Here is a 14,913-nt window from a genome sequence, read left to right on the forward strand (position 1 = left end):
CCCGCGCCGAGTTCGCGGCTCTGCACGGCCCGGCGCTGCGCGCGTCCGGGGTCCCCGAGCGGTACTGGGGCCGCCTCCTCCACAAGCTGGAGCACGAGGTGCGGGCTGGGGCGACGCGGGAGGACGGCGGTGCCGAGCGGAGCCTGGGGAGGGGGGAGGCGGAGGAGGCTGAAGGGTGTGGCTGGGGCGGGTCCCCGGCGGGGCGGCCGGGCAGGTGCGCCGGTGGGGAGGCAGGGGTGCCCCTGGACGGCTCCTGCAGACCAGGCTGCTGGGTGCCTGCGGGACAAGGGGGGAAGGCGGGGACCGGACAGGAGATTGGCGGACGGAGAGCACGAATGTCGTGGTGACCGACTTAGACGTTGCCTCCTTGGCAGTTTAGGAGCTGCCTAGAGTTTGGGGACTAGCAGCAGCAGGAGCCAGTGCCCGGGGCCCCGATCCTGCTGGCGCCCGGGGCTCCTGCTCTGTGCCGGGCCCTGTACTGAGTTCACACATCCCAGCCCCACAGACTTACCGTGCCCATTGTGCAGTTGAAAAAAACCGAGTCACGGGAAGAGGAAGAGTCTCCTGAGGTCTCAGGCTCGGGAACCTGTGCCTGGCTTTCAGCCACTGCCTCCTTCGGGGAGAATGAATGCCCCATGAATTTGTGTGGCTTGAACTGTGGGGCGGTAGACTTCTTACATGTTTCATCATTGGGTTTGAGCCCTGGTCCCCTCTTTTTGCAAATGAAAGAAAACCCGAGGTTGCAGGATATGGAAAAGTAATCTGCAGAAAAAAAGGAAAGGGCTTACGTGTTTCCAGATTCTCTGCCCTTTTGTGGGGACACCAGCCTTCTCTAGCCTGGGCCTCCAGTGGAGCTCCCCACTGGTGCTGGCTGATAAGCGGGCCCTGGTTTTAGTAGTTTGCCCAGGTGCCGAAGCCAGAGCACACTCACAGGCCAGCTGGGGGGCCTTCTTAGCTGGAACTAGGCTCTTGCAGGGCAGGGGGGCTGCCCACTGGGGCTAAGACAGACTGAGCAGCACAGGTGGTGAAAGGGAACCCCAGATCCAGGAAGAGCTTGTCCCCCAAGCCTAGCTGCTGGTCCCCCCCAATCCACTCAGCCAGTTTTTCTGTTGAAATCAGGGTTCATTGGGTACCCTCCTGTTCATAACACCTAGTAGCTATATAAAAGACACAATGTCAGTGGCACTCAGTACAGATCTACCTCTTGTAACAGTGAATTTCCTTCCCCTGTATCACTTGCCCTCAATTCTGCCAATATTTCCTGAGCACTTGGCTCTTGCCCCAGGCATGTGCTGGGGACCCCACCAATCTGTTAGGATAAGAAGGTCCCCGTGCTGGGTAAAAGGCACACGATGTAGGAGAACCCAGCCAGCCTCCATGGGCAGTAAACCCTCGTTTGGATGAGTCACTGGTCCATCTAAGCCGGAGTCCCCACTGGAAAGCCCGACGGTGGGACAGGGCCCCAGCTCCCACAGTCTTAGTGGGGATTGGGGAGGGCAGGATATGAGCTTTAGCCGGTGCCACAGCACATGGTGGGCAGTCACCAGAGTGTAGCGTCTTCCCTGCACTGGCCGCTATCACTCTACCAAGGGGCAGCCAGTATTTTTCCATGACCCTCCCTTGCCATTAGGGGTTGTGGGCAGAGCTGTGAGTCATGGCTTCACCAGACCCAAACCTCCATCCATTGTTCTCAGTGAAACATGCAATTGGGGGCCAGGTGTGGGGGTGGGCACCTGCCAACAGGAACGGGGCGCTCCAGCTCCCCGCAGGGCCCTGGTGCCTCACCTCAAGTCAGTTTTGTTGGAAAGGGGGTGGAGTGGTTTAAAATAAATTGCAACTCCCGCTGCCACCAGCAGGAACTTCCTGGCTACAAAACCACACCCCTTCATTACCCCCTGGGGGCTTCCGCAGTGGGGCAGGGAAGGGATCCTGGTCACCCCCACTCCCCTGCTGTGGAGAAGGCAGGCCCTCTGTCCCCGGGGCTCATGTGGCCCCATGTGCCTCTCCCTCAAACAGGAGTTAGAGTTCTACTTTGAAACCCAGGCTGTGAACTCCAGTCCTTGGAGCAGCTCTGTCCTGGAGGGAAAGGTGGCAGCCTCGCTCAGGCGCTGACAGCTGAGGGATCCCGGCTGGAGGCAGCTCCCCTTGTCTTCCGAGGAACCTGGCTCGGTCCACCTGTTCTGCAGCCTTCCCCACCCCCACCTTCTGTGCCCCCTGCCTGGGGTCCTTTGACCCCCACCCGTAGCCACCCTGTTTTGACACTCCCCTCCCATGGGCCCCAGCCCTATTTACCTGCGCCTCTCACATGGCCCGGACTTACTCCGCCGTACCACTCGGCTGTCCACTCCCTGGGCAAGGTCATGCGTGGCCCACCTTCACACCCCCAAGTGCCCACCTGCCCAGCAAGAAAAGCTTGTAGCTGGTTTCCATGTGCCGGGAATGCAGTGTTCTTCTGTAAGAGTCCTGAGAAGTAGGTTTTAGGGGGAACCGGCCTTTATGGAGCCCCCCCACCGTGCCAGGACTTCCTGTGCGCTGCTCTGTCCGTCTAACACTCAGCTCTCCTGGAAGGCAGTGGGCACCTTCCTGCTGGGTGAGAGCTGGTCCCCGGAGCGCAGTGATGGCGGCAAGTGCTTCCACGCCACTGGCCGAGCTTAGGTGCCCTCAAGCTCTCTATGTCTTCATCATTTAATACTTCCAGCAACCCTCTGAGGCAGGTTCTGATGTTCCCTTTGTATGGATGGGGAAACTGAGGCACAGAGGTTCAGTGACTTGCCCAAGGCCCTGCACCAGCTGCACAGGAGCTGGCATTGTCCTTCACAGGGAAACTTAAGGACCAAGGCCCTTATCTTCCAACCACAGGCTACCCCTTGTCTGGGCAGGCGTGGGCTGTGGGAGCCTCTTGGGCGCCTGTTGGCTTCTGGGTTGCCTCCGCTGCTTTGGCGTAGGATTGGCTCTTCTGGTCAAATTGGGGTGAGATACCACCAAGACCCCACCTCTTTTGTTCATTTCTTTTTTTTTTAATTAATTTTTTTAAATGTTTTATTTATTTTTGAAAGCGAGAGAGACCGCGTGAGCAGGGGAGGGTCAGAGAGAGGGAGACACAGAATCTGAAGCAGGCTCCAGGCTCCAAACTGTCAGCACAGAGCCTGACGTGGGGCTCGAACCCATGAACCGTGAGATCATGACCTGAGCTGAAGTCAGAAGTGTAACTGACCGAGCCACCCAGGCGGCCCTCTTATGTTCATTTCTGATGTGACCAGAGCCACTCGCTGCCTTTTAGGACTCCTTTCCTTGAGCGGCAAAGACCAGACTAGATAGGATTCCGCCACGTACGTGCAGCCCTACCTCCAAGAGCTGGTCCCAGTTCTGACTGATCTCTAGGAGCCTCAGTTTCCCCACCTGCAAGGTGCAAAGTCAGGCAATAAATAGGTCCTGCTCCTCCCAAGGGGTTTAGCTGGTCCTGGAGGGGGGTTGGGGGAGCGGGTAGCCTGTCAACACGCGTGCTGTGGCCCCAGGTTTTCGATGCCGGGGAGATGTTCGGGATCATGCAAGTGGAGGAGGTGCAGGAGGAGAGTGAGGGCGAGGCGGCCCGGGAAGTGCGGAGGAAGAACCCCAACCCCAGCAGTGAGCTCTGCTACAAGGTCATCGTGACCAGCGAGAACGGGCTCCAGGCAGCCAGCCCCAACAGGTAGGAGCCGCAGGCCAGACGCCCGTCCATGCGCTGGCCCTCAGGGTGGGCTTCCTGTTAGATGTCACCAAGGCCGGCATTTTTGGGGAGAAGCGGTAAACGCAGGCACTAGTGTTTCCTGTGTGCCAAGCACTGGCCTCTCCAGCAGCCTCATGACGGGCACTTGTGGCCACCAGCTGGGCCCCCGGGTGAGTCATGTTTCATCCGGACCTGAGGGCAGCCTCGCTCTGTCACAGCCATCCCCAGGGTCCCGCCACAGAGCTGTGATGCGTTCCGATCTTGCTGATGAGGTGTGAGTTCGCACGGCTGGTTAGGAGCATGGGCGTGGATGCCCGGCAGCCTTCCCCCTGAGCCCCGGCTTCTCTGAAGACCTGTCTCCACTCCTGTGACATTTGCGTCTCTGGGTGGAGCCCAGGAAGGGTAAACAGGTTCTCCCAGGCTTTATGCCCGGACTGTGAGCAGTGTGGTCTGGTTGCCTCCTCAGGTGGGGATACCAGGGCACAGAGCAGGCCTGGGCCTTGCCCAGCGCCACAGGGTAGATGGGGCAGAGCTAAGACCGAACCCCAGGGCTCCTGCCCCTCAGGGGCCCAGAGGAGCCGTCTTCGGCCATGGCAGGCCCGTCTGCCACACTTTCTTGGAACCTCAAGGAGGAAACTTGCCAGCCTCCTGAGGTCACCGGGCCTCCGTGTCCATAGGGACAGGGTCTTCCGAGTCCGGGAAGGATCTGGCTGGCCTCTTCTTCTGCTAAGGTTTTCTGGCCTCCCTCACCAGCCGGTGCGAGGGCGGGAGAGGCCACAACAGGTCATGACAGCAGCCAAGCGCCACCACCCACCTGCTGTCTCTCAGAAACATGCAGGCTCACCTCTCATACCAAGTTCAGTACGGTGGCCTCCGTGCACACGCACCTGCTCTGCTCCCGGCTGTGCTGCTCTGGGGCCCGGGCCCCGCAGCCACCAGGCAGGTGCAGGAGGGGGTGCGGGTGGAGTCCTGGGCTTGGAGCCCCAGACATTGGTTTCAGCTCCACGGCCCTCCCTGCGCCTGGGCCTTTCTCCCTTTGGAGTCTCGTGAGCCTCCCCTGATCGCCGGGCTCCAACCCCGTCCTCCCTCCACGCGTGCTGTGTCCAGCACCCCTGGTGAGCATTTGCCCAGGGTCACCCCCAGGTATCCCACCTTGAAGCTTGGCTGGGTGCCCCGCATCCCAGGGTCCTAACCTCTACGTGCACAGGCAGGAATAGATCTTCCTCTGTTGCCGGCCATGCAAACAAAAAGCCCCACAAGCACAATGAGACGAACACTGCTGGCCTCTGATCTTGCCACCCAGCCAAGGAACTGGGGTGTTGGCCGTTCCTTTCATCCGGAGGGAACGGAGGTGAGGGCTGCGCGGCCCAGCAGAGCTCTGGACGGCCCCGTGGGGCGGTGGGAATGCTTGCCAGGTCCTCCGCCGTGCCCACCCCCAAAAGCCGTGCTGCCACGCCCCCCTCCCGGGCTCCTCCAGGGGGACTGGGGCATATGGGGAGCAGGGCACATGCGCCTGAGGACTCGAAGCCTCTCCCACAAAGAGGCCTTGGTGTTTCCCAGGAAGTGCCCTGAAGCTCCGAGCGCACAAGGGTGAGCGCAGACTGATGGCCCGTGAGCAGCTGCCCAATGGCGCCTTCTGCCATGGGCAGTTCTTGCCTTGGCTGAGCGCCTGCCGTGTGCCAAGCCCGCAGGTAGCCGGGTGGGGGCGCGCGCCTGTCCAGCAGTGCCAAGTCAGGTGGTAGTAGACACGTGTTACGGTGATGAGCAGTAATAAGCAGCACGTTGGTCAGCACGTTGTAGATTTTGTCTCATTTGGCTTTTGTACCAGCCCACTGATGGGAGGCAGGGACCCACTGATGGGAGGCAGGGACCCACTGATGGGAGGCAGGATCCCCATTGGCTTTTTCAGAATTGGAAGAGGGAGAGACGCCTCCCCAGGCCACAGCCTCGGGCCTCGCCCTTCCCCTCCTCAGCGTCTCACAGCAGAGCCCCCTGCCAGCCCCTGTCCTGCCCTTCCCGCCGCGCCCGTGGGGCAGCCTCATACCCGCCCCCCACCCCCGGTCTGTGCCTGCAGCATCTTCCTCATCGACCACGCCTGGACGTGCCGCGTACAGCATGCGCGTCAGCAGCTGCGGCAGGTGCCCGGCCTGCTGCACCGCATGGCCAACCTGATGGGCGTCGAGTTCCATGGCGAGCTGCCCAGCGCCGAGGCCGTGGACCTGGTGCTGGAGGAGATGTGGCGGTACAACCAGACCTACCAGCTGGCTCACGGGGTGAGCAGGCAGCTGGTCCGGGGGGAGGCGGGGGACGGACCGGGACTCGGGCCTTCGTGGCCCTGGGCCAGCAGGGGCAGCCCAGGGGAGCCAGGGCCCGGCCCCAGGAGCTGTTACCCCAAAAGTGAACAGACCCCTCCCCCATGGGGCCCCTTATCCCCTGTGGCTTCATCATGGGCCTGTTACTCTGGCGTGGGCCACCCGGTGCTGGGGACCCGTGTGTCTGGGGGCCTTTGAGTTCACAGGACACGACCCTCTCTCTGACCCGTAGACTTGGGGTTCCATGACTTGGCTGCCAGTCTCCTGGTGCCGTCAGACTCTGTTGTCCTGTCCCCATGAAACCCTCAGTCGTTCCTCGCTGGCTCCGGAAGTCGAGTCCCTTTAGTGTATGTCCTCAGCTGGCACGACCACCCCTCCCCGCAGCATCCCCCTCACGTTCCAGCCCCTCGCCACTTTCACTTGGGAAGAGACAAAGTTGTTTCTCATGGTCTCAGCTTCGATGTCCCCTCCTCCGAGGAGCCTCCCGCGCCCTCTCCCTGCCACACACGCAGCTGGACACATCCACGTAGCCGTAGTCTAACACCCACACTGCACACCCGGTCTGCCCAGAGCAGCCCCAGAGGCCCCCTGCTAAAGGGGCTGGGGTGTGTGTGGTGGCCGCCCCGGGCTCTGGGAGCTGGGTGTAGCCAGGCCGTCATTTGGGTGAGTAGGACGGGGGCCGGGCGGACGGGTGGCCGCAGGTGGCTGCTGTGCTCTGCCCGCAGACGGCCGAGGAAAAGGTGCCGGTGTGGTACATCATGGACGAGTTCGGCTCCCGCATCCAGCACTCGGACACGCCCAGCTTCGCCACCGCGCCCTTCTTCTACATGCCCCAGCAGGTGGCCTACACGCTGCTGTGGCCCCTGAGGGACCTGGACACGGGTGGTAAGTCCGACCCCCGCGGGCCCTGCAGGCTGGGCCAGGCCCCGGCTTCCCGCTGCCTCCTGATGGGCTGCATGTCTTGATGCAGAGGAGGTGACCCGAGACTTTGCCTACGGAGAGGCAGACCCCCTGATCCGGAAGTGCATGCTGCTGCCCTGGGTCCCCACCGACCTGCTGGACCTCAGCTCCTCCACGCCCGAGCCGCCGGACCAGCACTACCAGGTGTGACTGTCCGCCTCCGACCCTGGGCCTTCCTGCTCAGTGGCTTCTGGAATGTTCTTCTGTCACCAGATGTTTCTGAGCACCAGCTGGCTAGTGTGGGGGGTGTTGAAGAGTTTGGGGGTGCCAGAGAGATGAGGGGCTCAGACCCCGGGGAGTGAGCAGGAGCCGCCAGCCCTGAGCCCAGACCCCAGGGGCCGGATGCTGGGGGCCACGCCGCCAGAGGTTGGAGAGCTGGGGGTGCCGGGCCTCCGTGCAGCTCTTCCTTGTTTTGGGGGACTCCTTGCCAGGACTGGAGAGCGCATGGTGTGGACCATGCGGCTTGGTCACAAATCCCCACTTGGTACCGTTTCCTCCTCTGTGGACACCTCCCTCACCAGGATGTGAAATCACTCAAACACTGGACGGAGCATTTTCCAGTGCACAGTAGGCCATCAGCAAGTATCACCGGTGTTACCGTTAGGAGCAACAATGGCAGCGTCTTGGACAATTTAGGGAGCCAGACTTAGGGAGGCCCAGGGCAGGGGAGGAGAGGGCGAGCCTCTAGGGACGTGGCCACTACCAGACCAGGCAGGGCTGGACGGGGAGAACAGCCTGGCCCCTCTCCCCCATCCCCTGCCCTGCCCTCTGATATCCCGCCCCTGCTTCCCGCTGGCTCGTGCATGACTACTGTCCCTCCACAGTGGGACTGAAGATCCCGTGTTTATCTTCACTTTACTGAGAATGAGGAAACAGGCACAGAGAGGTTGAGTCAGCTGGTGGGAGAGCTGGGCTCCGATTCCGGGGGGGCCTGAGAGCGCGTGGGCAGAGGCTGCAAACCTTGCCGCACCGTGGCGACCTTTCCCAGCCCACACTGGCCCATCGGACGTATGGCGTGCCTCAGGGGATCGTGGGAAGGAGCGGGCAAGGCAGGCTGATGAGGACGGGAAGCGGCGTGTGGTGTTAGCCATTCTGTGAGTCCGGGAGAGACGAGGCCCTAACAAGGGACCTGTTGGCCCCTTTCTGGTGAATTCCACATAAGCAGCGGTGGTCGAACTGTCCGTGTGGAAAGCCGCGTGACCACTCATCTTGAGTTTGACGCGTGTTTCAGAGACTCATAGAATAGGTGCACATAGTAGGTGCTTAGTGAACAAGTGACTGCAAAGCAGGAAGGCTTGAGAATGGCCTAGGGACCAAGACTTCCTCCCAGTGGTGAGGTCGTTCAGCAGGGAAGAGGCGGGTGGCGTGGCCGTCCCACCGCAGGGCTCAGGACCTAAGGCTGCAGAGTGGAATTTACACTCACGAATTCGTGGGGGGGGGGGGGGGGGTCCCTTGGGACGCCCTCTACTGGCCAGGAAGAGGAGATGAGGCCAAACTGTCCCCTCCCGGTTGCTTTTCCTCATCTGACCGTCTAGATCGGCCTGGGCGCTGGGCCCTGGGGCTGCCGCTGTTAGCTAGCTGTCACTGGATGAGAGGTTACCCCAGAACAGCGGCTTCGCACAACAAAGGTTTATGGCGTCACCCCCGCTGTCTGTGGGGCGGGAGTTGGGGGGGCTTTTGACTCAGCCCCTCTCGCACAGCCAGGCTGCCAGCAGCGACGTGGCGGCTGGCTTCCCCGAGCGCAGGCGATCCGAGAGAAAGCAGGGGCCGCGGGGGCCCCCGGGGCAGCCCCTCACCCGGGCCACTCATTTCCTGTGTGTTAGAAACAGCTCGGTCGGTCCAGCCTGCAGTCCAGGGGAGACGAATGGGTGCTGCCCTTTGAAGGGACCGTCGCAGAGGTGGGGGAGGGGGTGTTTTAAGCCACCAGGCTGCGTGCGCTCGGAACTGCGACCTGGGGCTCTGCTGCGACCCAGGCCCTTCCCAGGACGGGCTTGACGCCTTCTCAGCTGCCTGTGATTTGGAAAGAGCACTGAGATTGTTTTTTTTCTTTAACAAAGTTTTTTTAAAAGTTGTTTTTAATGTTTATTTTTGAGACAGAGACAGGGTGGGAATGGGGGAGGGGCAGAGAGCCAGGGACACACAGAATCTGAAGCAAGCTTCAAGTTGTCAGCCACAGAGCCCAATGAGGGGCTCGAACCCATGAACCACAAGATCATGACCTGAACCAAAGTCAGATGTTTAACCGACTGAGCCACCCAGGCGCCCCAAGAAGACTTTTTTGACACAAATCGAGCTGTTCAGTGTCTGTGGGGTGAGGGGCTGGTCAGAGGGCTCTGGCTCTAGCTGGCGTCTGGGCGTCCCCCCTGAGATCTCAAACCCTGATGTGCCGGGATTGAGGGGGTTCACTTGCTCCCTGTCTGGAGGGTCTGTTTCCACCGTCAGTGCTTTCCTTCCAGGCCATTTTGGAGGAAAACAAGGAGAAGCTGCCGCTTGCCGTCAGCCCGGTGGCGTTTCCCCGCGACCACGTCTTCAGGTGCACAGCTCCCTTCTTGGCTCGTGCTGAGACTGCGTCCTCCCCTGAGTTCCCACCACTCCTAGGGCAGCACCGTGGGGGAGTGACTTGGGAAGCCTGCGGTCTCCTGGGGACGTGGCAGCCACAGAGAGAAGGCCATGAAAAGTGGGGGGGTCTCTCTGGTCCTGGGGTGAAGACACAGCCAGGCCTATGTGCAGCGGCCCCTCCTGAAGTCAGTGCGGGGACAGTGAAGGCACAGGACACCACAGCCGGGCCCCCGGGCTCTGTCCGCACCTCTGCCTGGGGCCCGTGGGGGCCAGGCAGGACAGGCAGCAGTGAGCACTGGTGTGGAACGGGACCACATCCAGGACCGTGTCCTGGCCACACTCTCGCCAGGACACCAGCTGCCTCATCTGAGGACAGAGTTCTTAGCGGGTCCGTCGGGGGTCGGGAAGCATCCGTCCTTCCAGCTTCCACGTGGGCAGAAAGCCTGCATCTGTCAAACACTCCGGTTATCCCGTTTCATCCCAGCAACTAGTGAGGTGGGCCGTGCTCCCACCTTCCAGGGGCACCTGGGCCATCATCCCAGCTGCCCACAGGGCAGATAGGCAGAGGGGCTGGGGGCTGACCCTGGCTGTCCTCCCGCAGGGCCCAGGCTAGGACTGTGGGGTGGATGTTATAGCCAGCCTCATGGGGGGGTGGGGGGCACAGGCGGCCCGGCTCAGCCCGACTGCCCCCTGCAGGGTCTACACGGACGTGCAGCAGGTGCTCAGCCACCTCACCCACCCACGCTTCACCTTCACGCAGAGCGAGGCGGACGCAGACATCCTCTACAACTTTGCCCACTTCAAGGACTACAGGTGAGCCCCTCACCCCACCAGCCGGGCCGCGGACCGGCCCCGGGGCCCCTCGCCACCCTGAGCCGCTGGCATGTCCCTCGCCCTCCAGGAGGCTCAGCCAGGAGAGGCCCAACGTGCTGCTGAACCAGTTCCCCTGTGAGAACCTGCTGACGGTCAAGGACTGCCTGGCTGCCATCGCGCGCCGCGCAGGGGGCCCCGAGGGCCCAGCCTGGCTGCCCCGCACCTTCAACCTGCGCACCGAGCTGCCCCAGTTTGTGAGCTACTTCCAGCAGCGGGAGAGGCGGTGAGAGCCCCCCTCGAGGCAGAGACTCCCATGTGCGTCCCTGTAGCCCCCACCCCACCTCACCCCTCCCCTCACCGACCGTGAGCAGGCCGCCGTGACTGCCGTGGGGTTCTCCACGCCCCTGCTCCAGCAAGCTCCTCCTTGCTCCCTGAGGCCCCCTTTGCGGCGCCTGGCACAGCTCCCTCCGGGAGGTCGGATGCCCCTCTCCGAAGGCTCTCACGGTCCTGGAGAGGCATGGCCTGGGAAGGTGGGGCCGGGGCGCAGCCCAGCCAACCGGTCGCCGTGTGCTCTCAGGGGCCAGGACAACCACTGGATCTGCAAGCCCTGGAACCTGGCCCGCAGCCTGGACACCCACATCACTCGGAGCCTCTGCAGCATCATCCGGCACCGCGAGAGCACCCCCAAGGTGGGCCCAGGGGCGCTCGGTGCACCGGCAGCGGGGACTCGGGTGTCAGGGCCTGTGTGCAGGAGCGGGTCCCGGGGTTGGGTCATTTGGCTCACACCCCACTCCTGCTACTGGCCTGGCCGGCCGGGAAGAGCTATGTGACTGTCTGGGTGAGACCGGGGAGCCCTTGTCAGAGCTGCCCCAGGTGAGTCTGACCTCAGAGTCCCCACGTGCCGCACAGGGCATGACTGCCCAGCAGGAGGCCGGTGGCCAGGCCATGGAGCCCCCCAGGGCCCCAGACAAGGGTGTGGCAGTGACCCCGGGCACAGGGGCACCTGGGTGGAAGCCAAGGAAAGCATGCCCCGAGGCCCTGAGGACGATTGCCAAGGGGATTCCTGGCAGCAAGCGGACAGGGAGTTGGCGTGATCATGGTCATGATTCATATCCGGTTTTCAAAACCTAAAACCTGGTGGGATCCTGTCACTTGGTTAAAGTGCAGATTAAGACACAGAACTTGCCACAGCCTGCACAGGGCGTGAAAAGGCCGAGGAAGAAACCAGGTGCCGGGTGCACGTCCCTCCGTGGACCCCAGGGCGGGAAGGGACCCGGGACTGGGGCAGGAGCGCCCCTGTATCTCCCGGGTGTGGTGACCGAACCCATAGCCAGAGCAGACGGATGCAGGTGGGGCGAGGCTGGGGTGCCTCCGGGCCCTGGGTCCCGTGACCCCGCGTCTGTGTTCTTCAGGTCGTGTCCAAATACATTGAAAGTCCAGTCTTATTCCTGCGGGAAGACGTGGGGAAGGTCAAGTTCGACGTCCGCTACATCGTGCTGCTGCGCTCGGTGAAGCCCCTGAGGCTGTTCGTGTACGACGTGTTCTGGCTGCGGTTCTCCAACCGGTACGTGGGGGCGGGGCCCGGAGCCGCTCCCCTGCTGCGCGCCCGGCAGGCGGCCCCCTGACCTGGTGACCGCGGGAGCCCTTGGCCTGCCTGCCTCGGCCACCGCTGGGGACGGGCCTCGAGGAACGGGCATGGACCCCGGAGTCCCACAAGGACGTGTCTGGCCCAAGGGGTGTCCTCACTGTTAGCTTGTTGCTCGCTCTGACCCGACCTCTGCGGGGCTGTGGGGCCACCCCTGTCACCGATGCGGGGATAGGCACCCAGCGGGCTCACCCGGAGCGCTGTCCCTGCTCGGCCGCGGCACGCTCAGGACCCTCCCGTGTCCGTGTGCTCCTCCCGCAGGCCCTTCGCGCTCGATGACCTGGACGACTACGAGAAACATTTCACCGTCATGAACTATGACCCGGAAGTGGAGCTGAAGCAGGTAGAGACCCGGGAGGCGGTGCAGACCCACACCGCTCCGCTTGTCTCCGGGCAGGCTATGTGGACGGGCAGAGGAGCTGACTTCGGGTACCGATGTTGATCTCAGAACAGCATTCCTGACACTCTGGGGTGCCTGAGGCCCCCCCAGGCCCTGTGGCAGGTCAGAGCCGTGCGGGCCTCGCCTGGAATCATCCAGTCCACACAAGGACGGGTGGCAGTGGGGAGGCACCGGGAGCATGTCACACGCCCCTGCTCCCCCACCCCAGGGCAGGCTCCTGCTGCTGGCCTGTGACCCTGCCTGGGTCCTCCCTCTCCCCGTGCTATCTGGGCACCGTAAGCCAGGGGACATCAGGGCAAAGCTCCCTTCGAGGTAAGGGCATCAACCCCCAGGGGCCAGGTGGGCGTAGCCTGGGCAGAGGCAGAGGCTGGCTCTGGGTGGCGGGAGGAGGGGAGGAGAGACGGGCCACCGCGGGCATTGTCCCAGACTCCCTCCCCACCTGCGGGCACTGTCTGAGGTGCCAGGAAGCAGGGCACGGGCACTGCTCCGCCTGAGGCCTACAGGCGGCCCCACCCTCCTGAACGGGGTGGTTACCTTCCCGGGCACGTTCTGTGCAGCACGGGCACCTCCCAAAACCATTGGAAGGATCGTTTTGCATATACTGCGAGAGTCCTTGTGTAAATGCTATTGAGCAAATCCTTCTATGGCTTTTTTTTTTTGCATTGAGCGCCATGTATTTGGATCCATCATCATCACTAAATGTGGCTGAGGGCGCTCTTGTCCCTGGTCTGGTCTCGTCATCACCTGTTAACAGACATCGAGGCCACGTGTGGTTTTCACAGTTCATGAGCGTGCTGCATTGAACACTCCCGGAGATGCCTGGCGATGCCCGATCCCTAGCCCTCCAGGGTGGGCTGTGCTAGCGGACTGGCCTTGCCCACGTGCACGCCCGGCCCAGCTGTCGCTTCTGGTCCTGGGCTGTATTGGCAGTGGCACCTTGGACCCTGAGCCCTCAGCGGGAGCCTAGGACGCAGCTGGAAGTTGTCCCTGAGACAACTGAGTGCCTACCTGTATGTTGTGTGATGTCTCCAGGGCCCTGTTTCCCTGAAGCTCTGATGTGTGGGGACACATGTCCAACAGGATGTGAACGTTGGGCTTCCCTAGGGAGCCCATCCTGGCTTGTCCTTGCAGGGAGGAACCAGTGCCTCCTGCCAGCTACGCAGGTGTGCTTTGGGTGAAGGCTTGCCCTCCCCAGGCGCTCTGAGCTGGTGCTGAGTGGTGAGCTCCGGCCCGCGCCCTGCAGGTGCGGGTCCAGGCTCTGCCTCCAGCTCACGGAGACCAGCGTGGCGCTGCGTCCACCGGGCCTTGCAGCCTGCCGACCCCTGGGCATTAAGCGTCTCACTTGAGCCTCACAACAGCCCTGCAAATAAGTGCTGGGCAGGGAGCATCATTGCGTTTTACAGATGGTGACGCTGAGGCTCCGGCAAGTGAATCTCTGCTTGTCCTGAGTCACGTAGTAAGATCCGGAGCTCAGACTGTCTCCTGCCTCCCATTCGTGCCCAGGGGTGGGGGTGCTGGATGGGCTGCTGGCGCCGACGTGTGGCCCCAGTGAGTGTCAGAGGCTTCGAATTAAGGTGAGGCAGGCTTCCCCGCTCCCGGCCCAGCGGGGGCCCCGGGCACAGCATGATGGGCCTTGTGTCTGTCACAGGTGCACTATGATGAGTTCATCCCAGAGTTTGAGAAGCAATACCCAGAATTCCCTTGGAAGAGCGTCCAGGTGAGTCCTCAGCAAAGCCGCAGAGGCTGGGCCTCCCTTGAGGGCGGGTGGAGGTCTTAGCTCCTCCCACTGAGACTGAGGAAGGAGACAGGGAGCTGCAGCCCTCCTCCCACTCTGGGCTTTGAGTGGGGTGCTCGGGAGGGGATTCGGGTCACTGTGGGGACAGCTCAATGGCCTAGAAATCACAAACCCAAGGGGACAGCAGGGACACGGCTAGAGACACAGGCTGGCCTCTGCCTCCTAGAGCGACTGTTTTGGGAGCTGCTCTGTCCACTTCGGTGCAGAGGGGTGCGGGGGGCTCTGCGGCAGGAGACCGCCGCTTGGCAGTAGTCAGACGCCATGAGCGAGAGGCAGGTGTCCGAGGGGGCGGCCAGGCACAGAGACGCGGAGGCCGCAGGAGGCGGGGTCCTGGGCCAGCGGGGGCCGCAGCCCAGGTGGAGGCAGGGAGCCCACGTGCAAAGCGGCTCTGGGGGCTGGTCCCAGGCACGGCGCCAGGCAGCCCCCCAGCCCGGCCTCCCCCTCCCCAGGGAGAGATCTTCCAGGCCTTCACGGAGCTGTTCCAAGTGGCCTGCGCCAAGCCACCACCCCTGGGCCTGTGCGACTACGCCTCATCCCGGGCCGTGTACGCCATCGACCTCATGCTCAAGTGGGACGACCGTCCAGATGGTGAGGGCCCCCCCCAGATGGTGAGGGCCCCCCCAGATGGTGAGGGCTCCCCCAGATGGTTAGGGCCCCCCCAGATGGTGAGGGCTCCCCCAGATGGTGAGGGCCCCCCCAGATGGTGAGGGCCCCCCCCAGATG

The 14,913-nt window shown here is 62.8% G+C and overlaps 1 protein-coding gene across 1 annotated transcript in view; it reads left to right on the forward strand.

The window, feature by feature from the left end:
• Positions 1-2: 2 nt before the first annotated feature.
• The window catches only part of TTLL12 (tubulin tyrosine ligase like 12), a gene marked incomplete at its 5' end in the record, with an annotated part of 17,770 nt that continues 2,859 nt past the window's right edge, over positions 3-14,913 (forward strand). The window contains 13 exons of the mRNA XM_029954110.1: positions 3-98; positions 3,516-3,688; positions 5,781-5,979; positions 6,744-6,903; positions 6,989-7,122; positions 9,435-9,511; positions 10,234-10,350; positions 10,439-10,633; positions 10,928-11,039; positions 11,763-11,914; positions 12,257-12,338; positions 14,044-14,112; positions 14,640-14,874. Coding sequence (XP_029809970.1) covers positions 3-98; positions 3,516-3,688; positions 5,781-5,979; positions 6,744-6,903; positions 6,989-7,122; positions 9,435-9,511; positions 10,234-10,350; positions 10,439-10,633; positions 10,928-11,039; positions 11,763-11,914; positions 12,257-12,338; positions 14,044-14,112; positions 14,640-14,874 — 1,801 coding nt within the window. The remainder of the gene's footprint in view (positions 99-3,515; positions 3,689-5,780; positions 5,980-6,743; positions 6,904-6,988; positions 7,123-9,434; positions 9,512-10,233; positions 10,351-10,438; positions 10,634-10,927; positions 11,040-11,762; positions 11,915-12,256; positions 12,339-14,043; positions 14,113-14,639; positions 14,875-14,913) is intronic.

The sequence above is a fragment of the Suricata suricatta genome, chromosome 10, assembly GCF_006229205.1.
Source record: "Suricata suricatta isolate VVHF042 chromosome 10, meerkat_22Aug2017_6uvM2_HiC, whole genome shotgun sequence".
Classification (NCBI taxonomy): Eukaryota; Metazoa; Chordata; class Mammalia; order Carnivora; family Herpestidae; genus Suricata; species Suricata suricatta.